Below are 22,518 nucleotides of genomic sequence, written 5' to 3' on the forward strand. Positions count from 1 at the left end.
TCCATTTTGTGCTCCTCAAATCGTACCGTCCAAAACGCGCAACCAGAGCAGCAGCGAAATAGAATGAAGTACGATTGGAAAGAAAAAAGAAAAAAAAATAACGAAACATTGGTCGCAGTCTCACACATGCGTAATTCTCGAGCCAGCCAGTCAGCTTAAAAATCCCCGCTCCGCTGCCGTAACGATCATTCTTTGTGTGGACACCGACTGGACAACATCGTTGCTGGACGGGCTGGACGGCGAGGGATCGAGTGCCTTTCTCAAGGCAAGAGGGCGGAGGTGGTAGCGCTGGAGTAGAGCAGAGTAGAGTTTTCAAAGGGCCTTTCTCAAGGCTAGAGACGAATGAACTGCAAAAGTTTAAAGTCTCTATAATACAAGACCTTCCTTCCTTCCTTCCGTAACGATCATTCTCATCCAAACCGTACACCACATCGGTTCGCATCACAACACATCAACAAACCAACCCAAGCAGCCATGTCTGGACATGGTAAAGGAGGAAAAGTGAAGGGAAAGGCAAAATCCCGCTCGAACCGTGTTGATCTGTAGTTCCCCGCAAGGGTAGCTAGACCGAGCGCGTTAGTACCAGTACCAGTATCAGTTTCGGCCGCCGAAGTAATCGAGTTAGCTGGCAAAGCTGCTCACGACGATAAGAAAACCCGCATTCGGAACAGAACACATTCGGTTCGGTGGACATCAAGACAATAGGCAGTTGCAGCGAGTGGCGAGTGGCAAACGCAATCGCAAAACGGCGGAAGAAAAAAGTTCTTTCTTTATACAAACTGCTTTGATGGCAAATCCAGAACAAGGCGGCATCGAGGGCGTTCGAAATGGTTTTTTTCAAAACCACGAGTACTAAGCTTTCTAAATTGGAACCATTCCATAAAACAAGGCGCTTTTCAGGGCCATTAAACCATCCAAAAAAGAGTTTAGGAAATACAGTTCAATGCAATCTAAAACAATATCCAAAATAATAATAAAACACAAATTGATTCTTTTCATAATTTGTTTGCCAGGATATGATGAGTATGTGAGTTTGGCAGTTGTTCAGCTTATTGATTATTATTATTTTTTTTTAATTAAATTTATCACCAATTCTTAAATTGCTTTTAGATTGAAAGTACAGTAATTTACACTTATCTCGACATTTAGCAAATTGGACGGACATGTAATGCGACATATTTAGTTGGACATTTTTGTAAACATAGAGTTCGGGGTCCAAATTATGACCCCACATTGAAAGTCGACACTTTACCACTGTCATCGCAAATGTTCAATTACAGGTTAAAATTACCTCCAATCCGACACTGAGTGGTGGTAATGCGACGTGCCATTGAATGTAATTTACTGTACAGTATGTCACAAGCTGGATGGGAAGAAATTTCCCAACTGTGAAAGCTGTGGCGAGTGGCAAACGCAATCGATAAACAGAAAGGTTTAGCCGAACAAGATGGGTATATCGAGTGATAACAAAACAATAAACTCTTTAGATTGAAGATAATTTTGTGATCCTGAAAAGGACCCTTTTTAGCCTGCATGTGAATCCAACGAGCGAACAAATGGTAATGAATGTATTTTTCTTTCTTTCTTTTTTTGTTTTTAAGAGGCTTTAAACTTTGAAGTTCATTCGCCTCTAGCCCAGTGGAGAGCCACAATAAAACCAGAACAGAGGGGACTGTCTAAAGGGAAACCAAAAATCGCAAAAACACAACGCCAAAGGTTCTTTTCAGAACCACCAACATGTTCATAAAGAGTAAACAGTACACTAATCCATTTTTCATATAGATAGGTAGGTATTCACGTAGGAGAAGAAAATAAAACAATATATTTAAAATATATATTTAACAAGAGCTGTCCCCTTTGTATAGTCCTACGTCACTCCGGTTATGTCCCCGACATTACCCACCCGTCTTTTTTATTAATCTGTTCAATTTTACAGGCTCAGTAAAGGAGCCAAACTCTAAACTATATTTCTACTAGCATGTATTAACATGTTTCCTTAATTCTATGGTTAATAAAATAGGAAACCCAGGCCCCGGCCAAGAGGATATCATCCGCGAGTCAAGATGTGTCGCAAATTCACGGCTTACAGAACAAGGCTAGTTCTTTAGCGAGTAAACATTTTTTTTTATGACGTCATCCGAATTGTCAGTGTAAACAGTCGCCAGTTGTATTTTGTTTTCCGACTTACGCGTAAATGTTCCTGAAATGAAAAATTGAAAATGGTTCAATGCGCTGTGAGCGGGTGTATAAATTATGAAAATGACATTATCGGGCCAAAAAAGAGATTCTTTCGCTTTCCGAAAAATCGAGAATTATGTTCTTTATGAATAAATGTTTTATCAAATTATCCATGGTATTAAATATAATCAACTATATTATCAACGCACAGACTTACAAAGCACGAAAAATAAAAAAATAGAACACATTGTTTACTTCAACGACTCAGACGACGTCACTAAAAAATGACTGATCCGGAGCTAAGATAAGATCAGACAATAGGGGGTCTTTTACGGACCAAATTTCTGTCAGATACGGACCAAATTTCTGTCAGTCGTTCTGATTTCTGATTGGTCGATTTCGATAAATTTTGTAAACAAAGTCGATTTTTCCAGTGTTGCCAATAAAAATAAATTACGTTGGGTTTGTATTGAATTTAGAAAAAAATGAATTTAATTGATATTACGATACTTAGTTTAGAGGAAATGTGAAGGAATTGTATACACGTTTTACCTAATTATTTTGTTACTATATTTTGATTGAATTGAAAAATTTATATATATATATATATATATATATATATATATATATATATATATATATATATATATATATATATATATATATATATATATATATATATATATACATCCATTTCATGTCAAACCGATATAGTGCTCCTCAGATTTCCATGAAAAGTGGTAGTTTCTTTCTTTATTGCAAAATATTAGACCCGTATTTTTTATTTTTTCGTTAGGGTGACCTTTTCTTATTTTAGGGTGGTCCGAAAAATCATTTTTTTCAACTTTTTCCTAAAAGTGCCTTTTTTAAAAATTCATAACTTTTGAATCACTGAACCGATTTAGATGATCGATATATCAAATTGAAGCCAATTAATCTTTTTTGGAAAAATATTAGGCTTGCCAAGAAATCGAATTTTGTTTTCGTAACTATTGATTGTAGTTGTTTTTTGTGGCAGACTTATCTCACTTCTTAACTAGGCGAACCTAGCCAGAATTTTCACCTGCCCCCGGGCTTCTGAATGCCAAAGGGGGACTAGGCTCTGCGGAATGCACGTATCTGCATGCTCGTGCTGTTTTAGTCCTGACCGAGGAATTGTCGGACAATCGCGCAGGTGCTAAGGATGACCGACTTTTGGATGCCGGCCAATTCCTTCTCGATGTTCAACACCTTTAGCGCTTCCAGAAGTGTCTTCGGGATAATTCCAGTTCCAGAGAGAACGACTGGAACAATTCTTGGGACCTCCCTTAGCCCCCACAGTTCCTTGAGCTCCACGGCCAATGGTCGGTACTTGCAGATTTTGCGACCGTGGGTCTCCTCCAGATTCTGGTTCAGTGGAATAGCGACATCGATGATGGTGACTTTGCGGTCGCTCTTGTCGTAAACCATTATATCTGGGCGGTTGTGGTGGATCGAGAGGTCGGTCAGAACAGTGCGATCCCAGTACAGCTTGAAACGGTCATTTTCCAGGACAGGTGCAGGCAGGTACCGGTAGTTTGGTACGTTGTCTTCCAGTAGAGCACATTGGAGCGCCAGTTGTCGATGAACAATACGGGCCACGTTGTTGTGGCGCTCGGTGTAGGCTGCGTTGGCCAAAACGGGACAGCCTCCCATAATGTGCTCTATGTTTTCACCTGGTTGATGGCACATCCGGCAAATGTCATCAACGTCTTGATGCCAGACGTACCGCCTGCAGTTTCTCGTCGGCATTATCCTGTCCTGGATGGCTATCATGTCGGCTTCTACTACTGAAGAGAGTTCACCACGCGTTAGCCACAGATTAGATGCGGCCTTGTCGACGTGTGGCCGGTCCAGTTGATGGGGGTGGGCACCATGCACTGCCTTCTGCTTCCAAGCTGCAATCTTCTCCTCCACTGTCTGCAGATTGCAGTTGAGTTGGTACTCCGCTTGCGCCAAGTGCAGAGCGCTGTATCCTCTGTCGGCGGCGCAGACAGCCCGGTATAGCGCGTTTTGGTTGGCGCGTTCTGCGAAGTACTCGCGCAGTTGTCGTACCTGGGCAACACACAGTGCAGAAATGTCGACGATTCCAAGTCCCCCTTCTTTGCGTGGTAGTGAAACTCTCTCCAGTGCCGATTGAGGATGGTGCATTCCGGCCTCTTTGAATGCTTTCCTCATCCTCCTCTCAAGGTCCTCTAGGTTAGTTTTGCTCCATTTGACTACACCAAAACTGAAGGTCAGCAGGGGAACCGCGAATGTGTTGATCGCGCGTACCTTGTTCCCCGCGTTGAGGAAAGTCCTCAGGACACAGTTCACTCGACTCAAGAACTTGTCTCACAGCTCCGTCTTGATGTCGGAGTGGCGAATCCCGGTGAGCTGTCGGAATCCAAGATATTTATAGGATTCGCCACGAACCATGTCTCTTATAAACTCGCCGTCATAGACCTCGTAGCCTCCGGATTCGGTAAGTTGTCCTTTCAGCAGGTGGACACAGCGACACTTGTCGAGGCCGAACTCCATACAGATGTCCCTGCTTATGTCTTCGACAACCCGGATAGCTACACCTAGACGCTGACGTGAATCAGCGTAGACCTTGAGATCGTCCATGTAAAAGGTATGGGTCACTTCTTCGTGGGCGCCGTCGCCATACCTTATTTTATAGCCATGACCGTTTCTATTGAGCGTCCTACTGAGGGGGTTCAGTGCCAGACAAAACCAAAGCGGGCTGAAAGAGTCGCCTTGGAATATCCCCCTCTTTATCTGCAGCGTTCTAGACTGCAACACATTTTCCCCATCACTGAGGTGCAGAGACGTACTCCACTGCCTCATCGCATGCTGCAGGAACCTAACGACGACGGGATCAATTTTGTAGAGCTCCAATACCCGGACGAGAAACGAGTGAGGTATGGAGTCATAAGCCTTCCTGTAATCGATGTAGGCCATACTTAGGTTCCGCTGGTTATATACCGCCTGGCCGACTATGGCTGCGTCGATGATGGCCTGGTCTTTGCAGCCATGCGTATTTTTCCTGCATCCTTTCTGCTCTTCTGCGATGATGTGATGCTGTTCGCAGTGAGCAGAAACTTTGGCGGTAATTATGCTGCTCAGTATTTTGTACAGACTCGATAGGCACGTTATCGGTCTGTACTTTGATGGGTTCAATGTGTTGCTGTCTTTCGGGAGGAGGAAGGTGACGCCACGGGTGGCGAATTCAGGAAGGTTGTGTGGGTCACGTAGCACCTTGTTGAAGCACTCAGCTATCTTTGGATGTGCGACGGTCAGCTTCTTGTGCCAAAAGTTCTGGACACCATCGGGGCCCGGTGCTGCCCAGTTCCTCAGGTACCGCGAGGCTTCGCGGACATCGTTCTCTCCGACGATGATAGCTGGCATCTCTCCAATTTCACCACAACTCTCCTCCTCCCGTCTTAACCACATTTGCCCGTCGCGATGTTCTACTGGGGTCTCCCAAATACCAGCCCAGAAGTTCGTCACATCGCTAATATCTGGCAAACCTTCGCGGTAGTCGGGCTTCTCGTCGCTAATGTGGTCGTAGAACGCTTAGCTCGCAAATATGAAAAAAGAGACGGTTGATACAATCTAGGTTGTGTTTTGCTGACTACCAATCTCTTGTTACACTGCTGACATGTTCTTTCCCGCTGAATAATTTTTTTGATGATGAATCCAGCTATATAGAACAACGAATTTTGTTCTGTTCTGTCGAGAAAAGTTTTCGCTTCATCGACGGTGTACTCATAGTCGAATTCAATATTTATATCATCCACATTATCACTAGAATTAGATGAAGCTGAAATTCGATATGATGTCGATGCTGCTTCATTGTCCATCAATTTCTGGGCTGAACATTCTTCACGCCGCTTTGATAGCAAATCTATCAATCCAATAAGATGTTGTTGTGTATCGGCTGTATACGAAGCATTCGGTACTACGGTCATGTATTGCGAAAGAGTCACAATTTCCAAGTTATTGCTGAATTGCAATGGAGTTGGGCGTCGTTGCTTTGCACGAATCAATGAGAAAAGACTCTCCAGACAATCTTGGACGAACCGCGATGTAAATATTTGTGGGTGTCCTTCATGCAAAAGCCGATCTGTCAACCTCACAATTGCATTCGTGCAAACGATTACACTTGTTTGCCATGGTTTCCAATGTCCGTGTCCTACTTGGAGATCATACATTAACCGCACCATGGTCTTCAGATGAGCGATATCCTCGTCATATTTCATAGGATCATTCAAACAAAATACTTTTTCTTCTGCCCTATTATTGATAAGCTCGAACCATCGAGCAAAGTCTTCTATGAAGCATGCGGTAGTAAGAAGCTCCGGTAATTCTCGTATTTCCGCATGAAACTTCAATGCTGCAGCCACCGTCCTGTTGCAATATTTTGTTGCGTTGCATACTTTCATTTTATCTATTGAAGATGTTCTGTTGTCAAAGCACACATCCGAGGCCGTTAGTCTGTGACAAAGCCGCAACGTGTTGTTTATTTCGGAGTTCACGATTGTGGTTAAATGGTCTCGATGAACAATATTGGATGTTAGCTTTTTTTCACGAACATACCAATCCGGAACTTTCAGGTAGACATTGTTCAACCAGCCATGTACTGTATTTTTAAATACGTGTACGGGATCGGGTATGATCTCTAGCATTCTGTTCTCAGCGTTTGGATGAGGTATCGCAGCATTTAATGTCTCATTTTTGCGACGAATATCGATCCCCAAATCCTTCCACATGCGCTGGTTTTCGGACCCGGAATCTGTTGTTATAAAATGGACACGCAAACTGATTCCCTCTGCTCTTGAAACTGCAGACAATACAGCATTCTTCAAAAACTCTTTTTGTATAGAGTTGCCGGTGTACTCGAAAGCAACCACCTGTTTCCAGCGCGCTGCGATTCCAACTAGCATGAATACCAAAGCTTTACAGGCTAAAGTTTGGGACATAGGAAGCGTTGTTGTTCCAACAAACTGCTTCGTATTTTGGCAAAACTCATTTGCCTCGTCTATGCTCATTTCGTCTAGAACCAATCCGCAGTCCTTTTCTTCAACCGACATTGTGGAGACTTTATGTTGTAGCAGCTCGAATATATCTTCAAGAATACCTACAAAATATCATTTCATATATTAACATGCGATGAGACATATGATTATAATTACATACCAGGACTGAAACGAACTCCTTCAATTTGGCGTAGTAGAGTCCTCGTGGATGGGAACGGGAAGTCTTTTTGAATAAGCTTGTCGTATCCACCTTGACATGCAAACCGAATTTGTAAATTTTCCGTAATCGTTTCATTGGACCAACGTTTCACTTTTTTAACCTCTCCTGTTAATAGCTTAATTTGATCTTCTCTGAAAAGCTTCTTCAAGGGTTGTTTTCCACGAATTCTCGAGGTCAGATATCCGCATTTTTTCTTCCATTGTTTTACAATTCTATTAACGGTTACATCAATATAAAATATTAGAAAATAACATATTTTTTGACACACTACCTTTTCAGCTTGGAAATTTGATGTTTCAAACGAAATATTTCTTCCTGTAGTTGTTTATCTCCTTCATATACGTCAACCAAATCATAATTGTTCTCAATACTTTGTATCTCTTCCCATTCCTCATTCGCGGATGCAGCTAAGGTCGGAATTTTCGTAACTCCATTTTCATTGTATTTCCCATCAACAAAATGAGCCTGTATATATACTAGTATTAGGATATGTTTTAGAATTAGTTTTTAATACTTACGCTACATATTCTTGTGCTTGATTTGATTTCAAAGAATGGAACTTCTAATTCACTGTTCACGCAAAATCGAATCCATTCTTTCCGAATATTTTTGTCTTGAGGGAACCGATAAAATTTATACTCAGGATGAGTATCCGTCCTTCGCTCACAATTTAAGGCTTTACACTTCATTTTTATTTTTGAATTACGTTTTGTATGAATAAAATGGCTTCCTAACGTTGTTTTGGTTGTATTCCTGCTCATATAATAAGATAGAATGTTTTGGTTCAGACAATGAGAATCAATGAAACGCTGTAACGGTTGTCAGATTAGATTTATTTGCTAAAAAAAAATCCCAAATTTGTTTTGGAAACGATTATATTATAGATATGGGTATTTAAAAGACTTATTTTATCCTTTTAAAGCATATTTTTGAGATTGTCTATTTGAAAATATGCAATAATCATTGAATTCGCACCAACCAAATGTTACGATTCATTAAAATAGAAATTTGAAAAATCCGATATTTTATAATATTTGGCAGCTCTGGCTCTTCATGTCATGGCTTCGTTTTTGGACGACGAAGAAGAGTAAGAAGCCAGTTGTCTGGTCTTGTCTTAGATCCGGAGTAGCTAGCCTTGTCTCTGTAAGCCGTGTCGCAAATTTAGCTGTCATTGCCAAACTAAACAAACTACTCGGTGAGCTCAAGGTAGATCTATGTAACAAGGTGCGCTCATTCGCTAATCATATTTAACCCAACTCTAGGATTCTCGAATAAGAGTTTTTCGAGATGGGGGTGAGTGGAGGGCAAAAAAAAAGAAAAAACAACTCGAAACAATCGTCAAATTCGCAAAAATTTTACAGAAGGAAGTTTTGCAATCTTAAAATTTGGATGAAGATTCTTAAGTTATTCGATTACTTAAAACACGACGCTCTCTTAACCATTTGGCTATATATTTCACAACACACAACATTTACAAAAACTCGCCATTATAATATCAAATCATCAGACACAATTCCAGTTCAATATTACTGATGGGGCTTACCCGTTCCTGATCGAAGGGTTTTCCACCGTCAGTATGCGACGGCCCAAATCAATCCTTGTTGTGGTGAATCACACCGTCGAGAATGGATTTGATGGCTGCATATTGGATGGTTTTCCAGAAACTTGAGAGATGTCGTCACAAAACGAAGAATTTCCAAATTTTCGATTTTCTTCTGGCTTCTTCACGGGAAAAGAAAAGACGTCTGATTTCTGTCGGTTTCCAAGCGAATATATATTTCTCATAGCCTCCTTGCAGTTACAATATTAAAAAAATGGAAAAATTATGACATACTTCAACATTCCGGCCACCTTGAACTGGTTTAGCTAGTTCAATTCTATTACTTAACAATGTTGTCGTTGTTTTTAAACTAAATATCTAAAGATTCGAGACTCGTCTCAGTTGTTGTGCAGACGCAACAGAAGCACGTGATTTGCCGGCAACGATCGGTTTGTTATGGTTCGCCGGGCATTGAACTCGATGTAGATTGTTATAAGTAGTCCAGGGTATCGTCATCTGGGGATTGAAAAGACCAGGTAGACCTAACAGGATAAAGATACGTATTGGTACCACAATTACCTGCTTGGTTCCCACGAAGGCATCGAGCAAATTTTTGGCGTGCTCTACCAGGTCTCATTTTTCAGGATCCGGATGATGATTTTCTGCTGTTGGTAATAGCGCAATCTTCGCCACAGGTCTGACGATTGCTTCGGATGATGCAGTGTCTTCAGGGTGACGACACGTACCACTCCGTCTTTGCCCGGATGAATCTTAGTGATCCTTCCGAGCGGCCATTGTATTGGTGGTAGATTATCGTCTTTGATTACCACGACGGCACCTGGTTTGATGGTTACTGGTGGCTTGGACCTTGTAACGCGAGACTGGAGTTGCTGGAGGTATTCTGGTGCCCATCTGGACCAGATTCCTTGGAATCGCTTCTGAGCGAGCTCAAAGTGCGTCAGACGATTATCCGGAATGTCGCACAAGTTGTTTTCCGGAACGGCTTGGAAACTGGCTCCAATCAGGAAATGTCCTGGAGTTAAGACTTCCAGGTCTGAAGGATCGGTTGGAATTGGAACCAGGGGCCTCGAATTCAGGCACATTTCAATTTGGGCCAATAAAGTGCACATGTCCTCGTAGCCAACGTTTACATTGCCGATTTCACGTAACAGGTGATGCTTAGCTGATTTAACGGCTGCTTCCCACAGCCCTCCAAAGTGTGGTGCTCGCGGAGGGATGAAACGCCAGATAATCTCGTTCTCTGCACACCAGTCGAGGATCTGCTTTCGTTCGGTTTGGTTGGATTTTAACATGGCGTAGAGTCTGTGCAGTTCGTTTGCTGCGCCCTTGAAGGCGGTGCCGTTGTCGCTGTGGATTTCCTTCGTCTTTCCACGGCGGGCGACGAAACGGCGGAGAGCGGCCATAAAAGCCGGTGTTGACATATCAGATACAAGCTCGATATGGACGGCACGTGTAGCGAAGCATACAAATATTGCGATGTACGCTTTAGTAGGAGTCCGGTTACGCACCGGAGATTTGATATATACGGGACCGCAGTAATCAATGCCGCATACGGCGAATGGTCTGGTCGGAGTCACTCTTGTTGTAGGCAGGTCGGCGATACTCTGCTGCACCAGGGTGGGTTTGTTGCGGAAGCACGTGTGACATTGGTGGTACGTGCGGCGAACTAAGTTTCGGCCACCGATGATCCAGAATTTCTGGCGAATCGAAGAAAGCATCAACTGGGGACCGGCATGGAGCAGCATATGGTGGTAGTCCTTGGCTAGCAGGACGGATAACCGGTGCTTCGACGAGAGGACAATTGGGAACTTTACATCTTCGGACACGGGGGCGTTGCCGAGTCTTCCACCAACTCGGATGACACCTTCCTTGCTGACTTTCGGTTGCAACCACTTCAATGATGACGATGTAGGAATACGTTACCCGGATATAAGATTGGACATTTCTTCTGGAAATGATTCGCGCTGGGCTAGCCGAGAAAGGGCGATGTCTGCATCACGGAGGTCGTCAGTTGTTAAGGTCTCGAAAGGTTCGATGGTGGTCTTCTTGACGGCGGCTTTCAGGGCACGGAAATATCGCATCCAGTATTCAATAGATCGACGAAGTTTGCTGAAGCAGGAGTATCGGCTGAATAATTTATCGGAAAAGTTGGACTTGAGTGTGGCTATCATGGTTACGTTGGTTTTGGCCTCCGACATCCAATGTGGGTCAAGGGATGGCATTTCGTTAACAGGCCAATCGGATGGTGGCAGGGATAACCAGTTCGGACCGTTCCACCAAATGGGAAGTTGTTTGAGATCGATTGGATTGACGCCACCAGAGAGGGGATCAGCTGGATTGGATGTTCCGGAAACATGGTTCCAGTGGCAGGATTCTGTAGCTTCTTGAATCATAGCTACCCGATTAGCTACGAATGTTTTTCATCGGGACGGCGAAGACTCCAACCAATGTAATACAGTTGACGAATCTGTCCAACAGAAGAATTCAGCAGGTTTCGGAATGGAATGGGCCACCTTTTTATAGAGATTGGATGCGAGTACAGCGCCACATAACTCCAGACGTGCGATGGTTTGTTGTTTGGCCAGCGGTGCAACTTTGGACTTGGACGTCAGCAATAGGACACGAACAACCCCAGCGGATTCTGAGCGGACATAACAACATGCTCCGTAAGCCTTCTGTGAGGCATCGGAAAAGAAATGGAGTTGGAATGAGGTTGCGTTTGCTACGGTTACACAGCGTGGAATTCGAAGAGATGCGATAGTATCTAACGTTTCGTGGAACTCCTTCCACTTGGATTGCAAACGTGGAGGAAGAGGACGATCCCACTCATATGAATCTCCAGCTTCGATTTTCAATGCCCATAGACGCTGCATGAAGAGTTTGGCGATGACTATGATTGGTCCCACCAGGCCAAGTGGGTCAAAAATCTGCGCCACGTACGACATAATCTTCCGCTTAGTTAAAACAGATGCTGGCAGTGGAAGTTGAACCTTGAAACTCATCATGTCGATTCTCGGTTCCCAGATGAGTCCGAGTGTGGAGACGGATTGATCGTCCTGGAGATCATGGTACGGTGCAAAGGCTAGGTCTTCTTCGGGAATATCAACTAGGACTTCTGGTGAGTTTGAAGCCCACTTCTTCAACGGGAAACCTGCTGCTGAAAGCATGGCAGTCATTTCTTGGCGTATTTGGATAGCGGATTCAACTGTGTCGGCACCAGACAGGAAATCATCCACGTAGAAATCCTTCTGGGCTACCGCGGCTGCGGCTGGATAGATATCACTTGCGTCCTGGGCGATTTTCTGAAGGGTGCGTGTAGCTAAGAATGGTGATGACCCGAAACCGTACGTTACAGTGTTCAGTTCGTACGTAGCAATTGGCTGGTTTGGACTAGGACGCCAGAGGATGAGCTGATATCGACGAAACGGCTGACGCAATAGGATCTGTCGATACATTTTTTCGACGACGGCGACGAATGCAATTTGGTGGATGCGGAATCGGATGTGGATCGATAGCAGATCATCTTGAACGACGGGTCCAATTAGTTGCAGGTCATTCACAGAGAATCCAGAAGACGTCTTGCAGGATGCATCGAACACAAATCGAACCTTCGTAGTGGTGCTGGATTCCTTGAACACCGGGTGGTGTGGGAGAAAACAGTGTGGCTTGGTTTCGTCTACTGGATCCACGAGCTTCTTCATGTGGTTTAGGCGTTCGTATTCCTCCATGAAGCGGCAGTAGGCAGCTTTGGTGGTTGGATCTCGCTCAAGTCGTTTTTCAAGGTTCAAGAAGCGACGTTCGGCGATTGAACGTGATTCGCCGAGAGTGACGAGCGGATCGCGGGTGAGTGGCAAGGACACAACGTAACGACCCGACGAATCGCGAGTGGTGGTAGTGGCATACTGATCTTCACAGAAATTTTCTTCAGCGGATAACATGGAGCAGGGTTCAACAGCTTCTAGCTCCCAGAACTTCTGGAGGGCTTGTTCCAGGTTTCGGTCTACAGTGGTGAGGTGACAAACACGTGGAACATCGGGTGATTGGATGACTACTTTCCCAGAAACAGTCCATCCGAACGAGGTTTCGACGATTACAGGTTTTCCTTCGCCGCAGGAAATCTTACAACCGGTGTGCAGGTCATAATATACTTCTCCACCGACAATCATGTCAACGTCGGCTGGAATGTGGAATCGTGGGTCGGCTAACGGAACATCAGGGAACTGCCACGAAGAAATATCAATCGGCGTAGTTGGCAGGCATACTGTGGGTTTCTTTAAAATCAGAAAATCGAGAGTTGTACTATACGAAAGCACTTTGGATTTAATCGTAGCAGTCAACTTGCGCTTGATCTGCTTCGATGCTTCACCGATTCCAGACACGGCGATGTCAACTTTCGTGCGGCGGAGGTTGAGTACATTGGATAATTTCTTCGTAATAAAACTGCACATTGATCCCGAATCTAGGAGCGCGCGAGCAGGATGCTCTTTGCCATTCTGGTTTACGACAAGGAGGTTAACCGTTTCCAATAGGACAGTGGACTGATACGACTGTGCCGACAAACTCACTTGGGGATTCGGATTCGCTGATCCAGGGGATTGGACAACAGTCAACGTGGGTGGATTCGGTTGCTGGGATGACTGACCAGATATGACAACTGGAGTGGATTGTACTTTCGGGACTGCAGATTCGTGCAGCAGCGTGTGGTGTCTCTGGTGACAATTTCGGCAATCATACTTGGACGTACAATTCCTACTTGGTGTCCAGAACGGAAACAATTCCAGCATAGGCGTTTTTGGGATGCCAGTTCTCTGCGTTGACAAACGTACATCTTGGAAAATGCTGGACATTGGAATAACAAATGGTTTTCTGGACAAGCAATGCGGAATGAAACTCTTAGTTTCGGTCGTGGCGGAATTGGATACCATCTTGAATGGCTTCTTCTGGTTTGGTGTGGAACCGGCCACCTTGACTTGGCCGACTTGATTGAAGCGTTGCTGCAGATCGGTGACGACGGACTTCAACATTCGGACCCGCTGGTACAAGAAATCAACCAACTCCTCGTAAGTGATGTCATCAGCGCTACTAGTCTTCTCCTCCCAGGCTCGGAGGGTTGTTGAATCCAGCTTGTAGCTTAGCAGGTTGATTAACAGTGTGTCCCAGTGGATGACTGGTTCGTTCAGCTTCGCTAAAGCCTTGACATGCCGTTGGTAGTCATCAACCAGGTCATGCAGCTCTTGGAGTGACTCTTTGTTGAGTGGCGGGAGGTCATACAAAGCTCGGAATAGCTGACGCTTCAAATAACGTTTATTGTCGTAACGCTTCAATAAAGCGTCCCAAGTTAATGCGTAATTATCCGCACTTATATCGGTTGACTCGAATGGCTTATGAGCTTCTCCTTCCAGTGATTGTAAAAGGTACTGCATCTTCGCTACTGTCGGAATATCCGCATTGGAATGGACCATGGATGTAAACGTATCACGGAAGGAAAGCCATCTAGACAAATCTCCGTCAAACTTTGGAAGGTCAATCTTGGGTAATCGCAGGTGGAAATTCGCTGGAGGATGATTGGCTGTAAAAGACGTGTTCAATGCTGGTTGGTTGTGATCTATGGAACGTTTCATCAATAAAAAACCTTTAGCCGAACAGTATCGCGCCTCGAACGTTGCTCGTTCTTGCATATGCTCCTCAAACTTCTCAGGATCATCATACTTTTCGATCTCCGTTTGCAGGTCAAGGAATTCGTTGTAGACTCTGTCCAACGCTTCAACACGAATCGGAATCTGGAAAACGTCATTCTGGTTGTCAAAATTATTGATGAACACTTCAACGGAATCACGAACGACGAATAGTGCTTTGCGCTTCATAAAGCATTCGACCAACTTCTTCTCTGGTCTGGACATCTTGGTTCACTACACTATCACCACTTCACTACCACCACAGATCGAATATACGGAATCAAAATTCGGAAGATTGGAACGTAAATTGTGCGTTGTAATGTCTTTTACACGACGCGGATATCGAAAAATGGTAAAAATCGAACGAATGTATCCTTCCCGTCACGGTTTACCACTTTTTAGGCGAACGAATAACTCGAGGATGGTGCGCAAAAACGAACGTAAAAAATCCTTCCCGACACGGGCGTACCACCCACGCGAGTCTACTTGCCACCCAACACCACCAAATGAACTTGCAAACAAAATAGTGTACTCACCACACCTGCCCTTCTGGTCGGGGGAACCTTCGATCCGGTTCGAAGGACCAAATGATGGGGCTTACCCGTTCCTGATCGAAGGGTTTTCCACCGTCAGTATGCGACGGCCCAAATCAATTCTTGTTGTGGTGAATCACACCGTCGAGAATGGATTTGATGGCTGCATATTGGATGGTTTTCCAGAAACTTGAGAGATGTCGTCACAAAACGAAGAATTTCCAAATTTTCGATTTTCTTCTGGCTTCTTCACGGGAAAAGAAAAGACGTCTGATTTCTGTCGGTTTCCAAGCGAATATATATTTCTCATAGCCTCCTTGCAGTTACAATATTAAAAAAATGGAAAAATTATGACATACTTCAACAATTACGTAATACTGTATTGCATAGAGTACATATTCGAAATAGAAAAGTAAATTTTCATTCATTATTTTATATTTTAGAAGTGTGTTAATGTCATCCTGTAAATTGCTGTAGAGTGGTTTTCACATTTTGACCCACCTGGCAGTATGTTAAGCGCCTCGATTTACACCACCTTGAGAGTTTGGCAGTTCTCGCGAGTGACAGTGGTCGCAAATTGCATTTGCGACCCGGACATGTTCGACGCTGTTAAATGCTGTGTTTTAGTATATGGATGCCCTAAGGCCGAGGAAACCGATTACTCGCGGTCGACTCGAGTTTAGAAGTGTGACACATTTTCATTAGGAAAAAGATGGGATGTAAGGAGATTGTAACAATGTTCACAATCACACTCACATTCATATTCACATTCTCATTCACACTGACACTTCACACTCAATTCTTAAAACTATTCTTACATCTAATATGTATTTAAAATTTATCTTATTCTAATGTTAGTAGGAAGGGAACCGAACTCGCGAAGGACGAAAAGGAGGGAAAACGGATGTATGAACAATCACACTCGAAGATCGATAGCTTTAAGGAAAACATATATTTGGGACATGTAATAAAGGTCTGACCGAGCCAACACATCTCTCACCGGCACATTGGGCTGCTTTCCTCGAGCCCAAATTTTCTAAATTCGATCTGGCGACAAGATACAACTGGCACGACCAAACAACGTGTTCGATGTCGTGGTAACCATGGCCACAAACGCAGAGATTGCTTTCGGTACGATTGAAATGAAAAAGTCACAGGAAGGTTGTGTCTGAGACACGACCGCACGACGTAGGAACTCTTTGATAATGATTTGGTGGCCCTGAAAAGGGCTGTTTTGTTTGGTTGTTGGGTATTGCTTGTTCACTCCACCAGTGTTTACAACCGAGTGATGATGACAGAAGGATGACAATTAGTCGTTAGATGGTGCGTATCAGATAGAAGATGAATAAAGAAAAAAAAATACTCATCAATATTATATAAGATAATAATCAATACCGAACACAATTATCAATGTTTCTTACAGTAAAAACATGTTACTTTATAATGAGAAAACATATTTGAAATGGAAAAGGTAATTTTATAATTTTTACTGTCTGTGTGTTTATTCAACCCAATGTGAATTTTAACTTTCTTTGAGTGAAAATGAACACAACAAAATAGACAGCTTAAACCGAGCGACCCGTTCTTGAGCGGGAACACACCTTGGTTCTTATTTATAAAAATTTAAATAAACCGTTTCAAATATCAAGTCATTTTTAACACATCTGCTATCATATACAGTTATGCATTTACACTTATACTAAATTTTTCACAATACACGATCGATCATTGATATAAAATTTCACGAAGCAACCAACATTAAAGTTCCAAATTTAAATTTAATTTGCTAGAATTAATCGTATCACTCACCCTACTAGCAATATAAAAATGTCCCCGATTTGCATATATTTGCAACGCTGATTTCCCCTAGTCAGCTTGGTTTTGATATCTCTGTTAGGGAACCGCCGCATGAGTCGTCAATTTCGACCAATCAGAAGTGGGTATTTCCGTTAGGATAAGGGTTGAGATTTTTCAATTGTTCGATGGTTAGTTTCATGACATATATTATTTTAATCAATATACAAAATTGTTATGGAGTACCGGAATCGATTGACGCAAAAATTTCATCAATCCATCATGAAATGACTGAGCAATAAGCGTTTGAAATTGGACAATTTTCACGATGTGCTCGATTTGCGATTTTCAATTTGTACCCCAATATGTTCCCGAAAGACGTAATCCTACGTCAAAAGTTGGGCGTTTAACGAACAGCGATAGGACATGAGTCGGGAGAAGGTGCGAATAAAGTCCCGACTCACGACTTTTGAACCACGGTTTGAGGTTAACCTTAGGGATAATCGAGTGAAGCCATCGGCCCAATTCATCTTCGTTCCACTTACGTTGCCATTTTACGGACTAAAGAATAAAATTCATTGAAGGTGATTTGACGCTGATAAATGTCGCCTTCAATCGCACCCACCTTTGGCAATGAGTCAGCCCTCTCATTACCCGGAATTGAGCAATGTGAAGGGACCCAGGCAAAGGTAATGGCATAACAGCGTGTGGATAAAGCACTCAAAATACTCAAAGTACGGTGAGTGCTTTTCAGGCCTCTCTGAAGGTATAACTTCGACAGAGAAATTACAATGTAATAGTGTTCAACAGGTCGTGAGGCGACGCTGACCAGCGCCGAGTATATCGCTTCCAATTCAGCAATATACACTGAGCTAGGATTCTGAAGACTGTTGGAACCTCGTCGGAACGATCTCCGATCGAAGATAATCTGAAATTCCATGGATATCCTGCTTCATGGACAGATCAAAATGCACAATGGAATTGATGTAGTCAGGAAAACAAACACGGTTGGGAATATATGAAGAAGGATCAACCTGCATGGAGATGTATTCATGATATGAACACTTGAAGCTAGAATGAGAATTTAGCTCGATCAACTGCTCAAAATTTCTGATCACCACTGGATTCATGAGATGAGGATGAGGAACCAAAGAGATAGACCCCCCCCCCCCAAGATACTTGAATGACATAGCATGAGTGATCGGTTTACCCAAAAGTTGAAGCTTTGGTTTTGCTGGTCTATGCTTCCTAGAAAAAACCACCATCCCTGTTTTCTCCGTGGAGAATTCGATCCCTAGCCCAATGGCCCAGGTTGAAAAATCAACTTTTTCCCCTTTTTGTCCAAAAATTACCTTTTTAGAAAATTCATAACTTTTGAAGTTCAGGACCGATTCAGATGATCAATATATCAAATTAAAGTACATTATTTATTTGTTTCTGATTTTTGGATATGTTTTGCAAAAAAAATCCTCAGCTTTGAAAATATAGCGCTCTCTAGTCCGTAGCCATGGAAACAACAAAAAACAAATACAATCAATAATTACGCAAACAAAGTCCATTTTTTTGTAAATATAATGGTTTTTCTAACAAATATCATCTAATTGTCTTTAATTTGATATGTCGAACATCTGAATCGGCCCAGTACATCAAAAACCATGAATATTCGAAAAAAGTCATCTTTGGAAAAAAGCGAATAAATGCAAATGCATTAGGACCACCTTAAAATGAAAATGGGCACCCTGATGAAAAAATTAGAAAATACGGGTCTAATATTTTGCGATAAAGAACAAATATACAACTTTTCACGAAGTTCTGAGAACCACTATATCGGTTTGGCATGGAATGGCTGACTTCTAAATCGCCCAAACTCTACAAAATCTATCCGATGGTGCACAATCACCAGAGTCAGCTGCGCTTTTCTTCCAATGGAAACAGAAATTTGAAACTTCTCGCAAATGGTGCTTATTTGCAACGAAATTCAACATTTTCAACACAGTAGAAGTTGTACTTGTTGTGCAAAACTCAAAGACATGTAAACAATACTTGGTTGACAGATGTCGATACTTCACGATGCAACAAAAATCAGCTGTCGCCGTCGAATATTTATAGCACTTTGTGTCATCTTGTGAAAAAGGAACGAATATTTGTTGCTTGTTGATTTTGAAAATCTTTAGGGAAGCGCCTTGTGATCTACACAAAGGTATGGAATATTAGAGACTTTTATATCAACCCTATTCTAGCATAACGACTATTGAAACAATAGTTAATATGTTGAAAATATATTGTTTGGGAGTGCCTAAATCGTATCGCAAAAATCTTGTAAATCCATCAGAAAATGACTGAGCAACAAGATCTTAAAATTTGACAATTTTCATGACGCGACCGAACATTAGTTTAGACTACGACCTTTAGTAAGGATACTAAATCAGACAGGTTCCGTTTTTATGAAATAATGTTAATAATGAATAATTTTATTTTTATAATTATTTTTGCTGGGAATGGATTTTAGTGATTTGCATTCCGATGGAATCGGAAATTCTCTTAGATTCGTTTAATATACATTGCAATTATCTGTAAATGGTTTAATGGAATTTGGAAGCATTTCCAGCAAACATTAAACGTATAAACAGCGCATATACATCATTATATATCCCATATGTCGGGTGGTATATGATGCATCTAACTAGCATATGCATTCAAGAATGGAGGCGATATGGTAGATTGTTGCGAATTAGATTGGATAAATAAATGATTGATATATGCACGACTTTTGTGATACGAATATACGATTTATTACAAACAAAGGAAAAATAACAAATTGCGAAAAATATTTGCGTTGAATGTAATTGAAACCTCTCAAATCGCCATTCTATATGTATGCAAAAAAGGTTTATCCACCCTTCTACCAATTTATTTTTTTTTTGTTTTTCTAGTGAAAATCAAGTTGATTTGATGAGTGTTCCTCCATGATTTATCAATTTATGTTTATTTATTACATTGTGATTGAAAATACGGCGTTTACATCTTTTCTTGAGTTTTTATGTAAAGAATGATGAAAAAGGGTAAAACATTACGCAAAAAAAGTTTATCTACCCCCAAACGGATGTTACGATTTAGGTGTGTTTTAAAGAGTTTAAGTGTGTATCCTGCAACTTCCTCAAATGGACACATTGTGTCTAGCTGTTATCTAGTGCTCTTGAAGTTTTCGTCTTCAAAATTTCAGTTACGTGTTCAAAATTGAAAGTTATTTGTTGCAAAAAGCCCAAAAAAGCACAAATTTCGATCAGCATCCAAAATTTCATTATTGAACATTACAAAACTGGCAAAAGTTACCGCTAAGCTATTGCAAAAGCTATTGCCGATATTGTCCAGCTCCGGTCGCCAGTCCGGTCGGTTGCTCCTTAGTGCAATCCAAGAAGAAGACTTTGAGAATGTTTATGTTTGTATAAATAGAATTTATTTCAGAAGCTTTTAGTGGGAGTGGGATATAGATGCTTAAAATGAGTGATGGTCATGGTTCAGAAAATTGCTTCGATGGGATTCGAACTTCGGTAAAATATATGGTTTTTTGCAGTACTACAATGATTCAAATTATACATTTATGCGACTCTCGAAGTGCCTGATATACATAACAGTTCGGCTGAAAAGTTCATAAGGTTGACGCCTAGATGGCAAAATTGCATGAATTGGGCTTCGAATTGCTTCCGCATCCCCCGTTTTCTCCAGATCTGGCCCCCAGCGACTATTTTCTGTTCGCAGACCTGAAGAGAATGCTTGCTGGCAAGAAATTTACCGAAACTGAATCCTATTTTGAGGACAAACCGAAAGAGTGCTATAAAAATGGTATCAAGTTGCACGATCGCTATAATCGCTGTATCGCCCTTGAAGGCAATTATGTGGAATAATGTGGAATAATAATTTTAATTTTGCAAAAAAAATAAATGGTTTTACTGTGTTACCTTATAAACTTTTCAACCGAACTGTTATATGATGTCGATTAGGCTGATTTTACGATAGTGTATATTATGAAACTGATGCTTGTTATACCGATTTACAACATATTCTGTTATGCTAAATAAAATCGGATTTTTCGCATATTATACGATTTTAGATGTGCACGACGTATACTTTGATGGATATAATATACCATTGTGGTTCGATCCCACTTCATATATGGCTTAGAATATGCCAAGAAATAAACGGCAGCTCATGTGTTTGTGCTTGTGGTGAATGCTCATTGTTCTCTTGAGGGAATGAATTAATCATGAATCAACCATGTTCAGCTGATTCTACTAATCCACGCAAACTATCGGTTCTATCCAGGACCACCAAAACTTTCTAGTAAAGATTTATCTCAAGAAGTTCGATGCATTCTTAAGTAATATCCAAAGTACGCTCGCTTATTGGAACGTTTTTGTTTTCACTCGCACGCTGAATACAAACAAGTCGGAAATAAATTTCGTGGTATGGATGTGTAAAACGTTTTCTGGTTCAGTATTGATTTTTGTGTCGATTCAACTAATCGCACTATACAAATGTGCTCATAACCTTCTTCCTTGTACCAGGCGTGAAAATTCCGGCCTTCAAGCAGTAGCAGTTCTTTTAGACTGAGAGTTAACCTTAAAAGATGCTGATGTATTGACTTACAGAGGCTGTTAGCTATAATTCTCCTTTCCTAGGCAAAATGCCGACACCTCTTACATACATTCATCCACTCTTTCTCAAAAATCCTGGTTGTTTTTGAAGACCTTCCCTGCATTCGAGCTTGCCCTTCATAATCGCCCAGAATTTTTCTATTGGGCGAATTTCTGCTAAAACAAAGTGTCATTTTCATAGGACCAGAGGAAGGGCAGCAGGTGCATCTGCAGCTATTCTTCTTTATATTAGGTTGGGGAAAAAGTAATCCATTATTTTTGGGTGAAATTCAAAATTATTTTCAATATACTTCGGATTGTGCAATTTGGGTCAAATAGGCACCGTTTAGTTGTAAAATTTGTTGCCATTCTAAAGGTAGTTTCATAATGTCTCTATTATACACTGCCCATGATTGCATAGGAGACGTAATCGACAACACCATTAGTGTTGGGAAAATGCATTTCTGTTGTTTTTTGTCCTACAAGCATAACCATGCAAATTTCCGATGAAATGATCTGTCCAGTTCAAGGATTATATCGGCAAAAAGAGGGCCTAGGTGATTTTGCGAATTATAACATATTTTTTCTATTTGGAAAACGCTTGCGTCTATTATGCGGACAATCAATCGTTTCAATGAACATTTGTCCGCATGACTAGACGTAATCACCAGGTTGCTCTGTTTGTAGCGTTAGTATTTAATGCGATATATTGATCACTAAAGCAAGCCATCTATCGAGAAAATAATGGATAACTTTTTACTAGGGATTACATTACCGTGCCAAAATTTCAATAACCGGTTATTCGGTAATGAAAATTCTATTACCGGTAAATTACCGGTTATAAAATATTTTAAAATAAACCGTTTTCTTGAAGAAATGGCTTT

The 22,518-nt window shown here is 41.7% G+C and overlaps 3 protein-coding genes across 5 annotated transcripts in view; 1 reads left to right on the plus strand and 2 right to left on the minus strand.

Moving 5' to 3' along the window:
• Positions 1–22,518, plus strand: part of LOC129775858 (cardioacceleratory peptide receptor-like) — a 237,690-nt gene that overhangs the window by 56,218 nt on the left and 158,954 nt on the right. The gene's annotated exons all lie outside the window — the stretch shown is intronic.
• Positions 9,601–11,391, minus strand: LOC129773907 (uncharacterized). Its single transcript, XM_055777570.1, has 2 exons — positions 10,922–11,391; positions 9,601–10,870 (listed from the first exon to the last, which is right to left on the minus strand). The coding sequence occupies exons 1-2, from the start codon at positions 11,389–11,391 to the stop codon at positions 9,601–9,603; spliced, it is 1,740 nt and encodes a 579-aa protein (XP_055633545.1).
• LOC129773908 (uncharacterized) lies at positions 11,419–14,898 on the minus strand. The gene has a single exon (XM_055777573.1). It carries the CDS (start codon positions 14,896–14,898, stop codon positions 11,419–11,421), a length of 3,480 nt encoding a protein of 1,159 aa, XP_055633548.1.

The sequence above is a fragment of the Toxorhynchites rutilus genome, chromosome 3 (genome assembly GCF_029784135.1).
Source record: "Toxorhynchites rutilus septentrionalis strain SRP chromosome 3, ASM2978413v1, whole genome shotgun sequence".
NCBI lineage: Eukaryota > Metazoa > Arthropoda > Insecta > Diptera > Culicidae > Toxorhynchites > Toxorhynchites rutilus.

Coding starts and splice junctions, on each gene's coding strand:
- LOC129773907 (XM_055777570.1), bottom strand. CDS start 11,391: ATGATTCAAGAAGCTACAGAATCCTGCCACTGGAACCATGTTTCCGGA. Junction 10,871..10,921: donor ATGTCCAATCTTATATCCGG/GTAACGTATTCC, acceptor ACCGAAAGTCAG/CAAGGAAGGTGTCATCCGAG.
- LOC129773908 (XM_055777573.1), bottom strand. CDS start 14,898: ATGTCCAGACCAGAGAAGAAGTTGGTCGAATGCTTTATGAAGCGCAAA.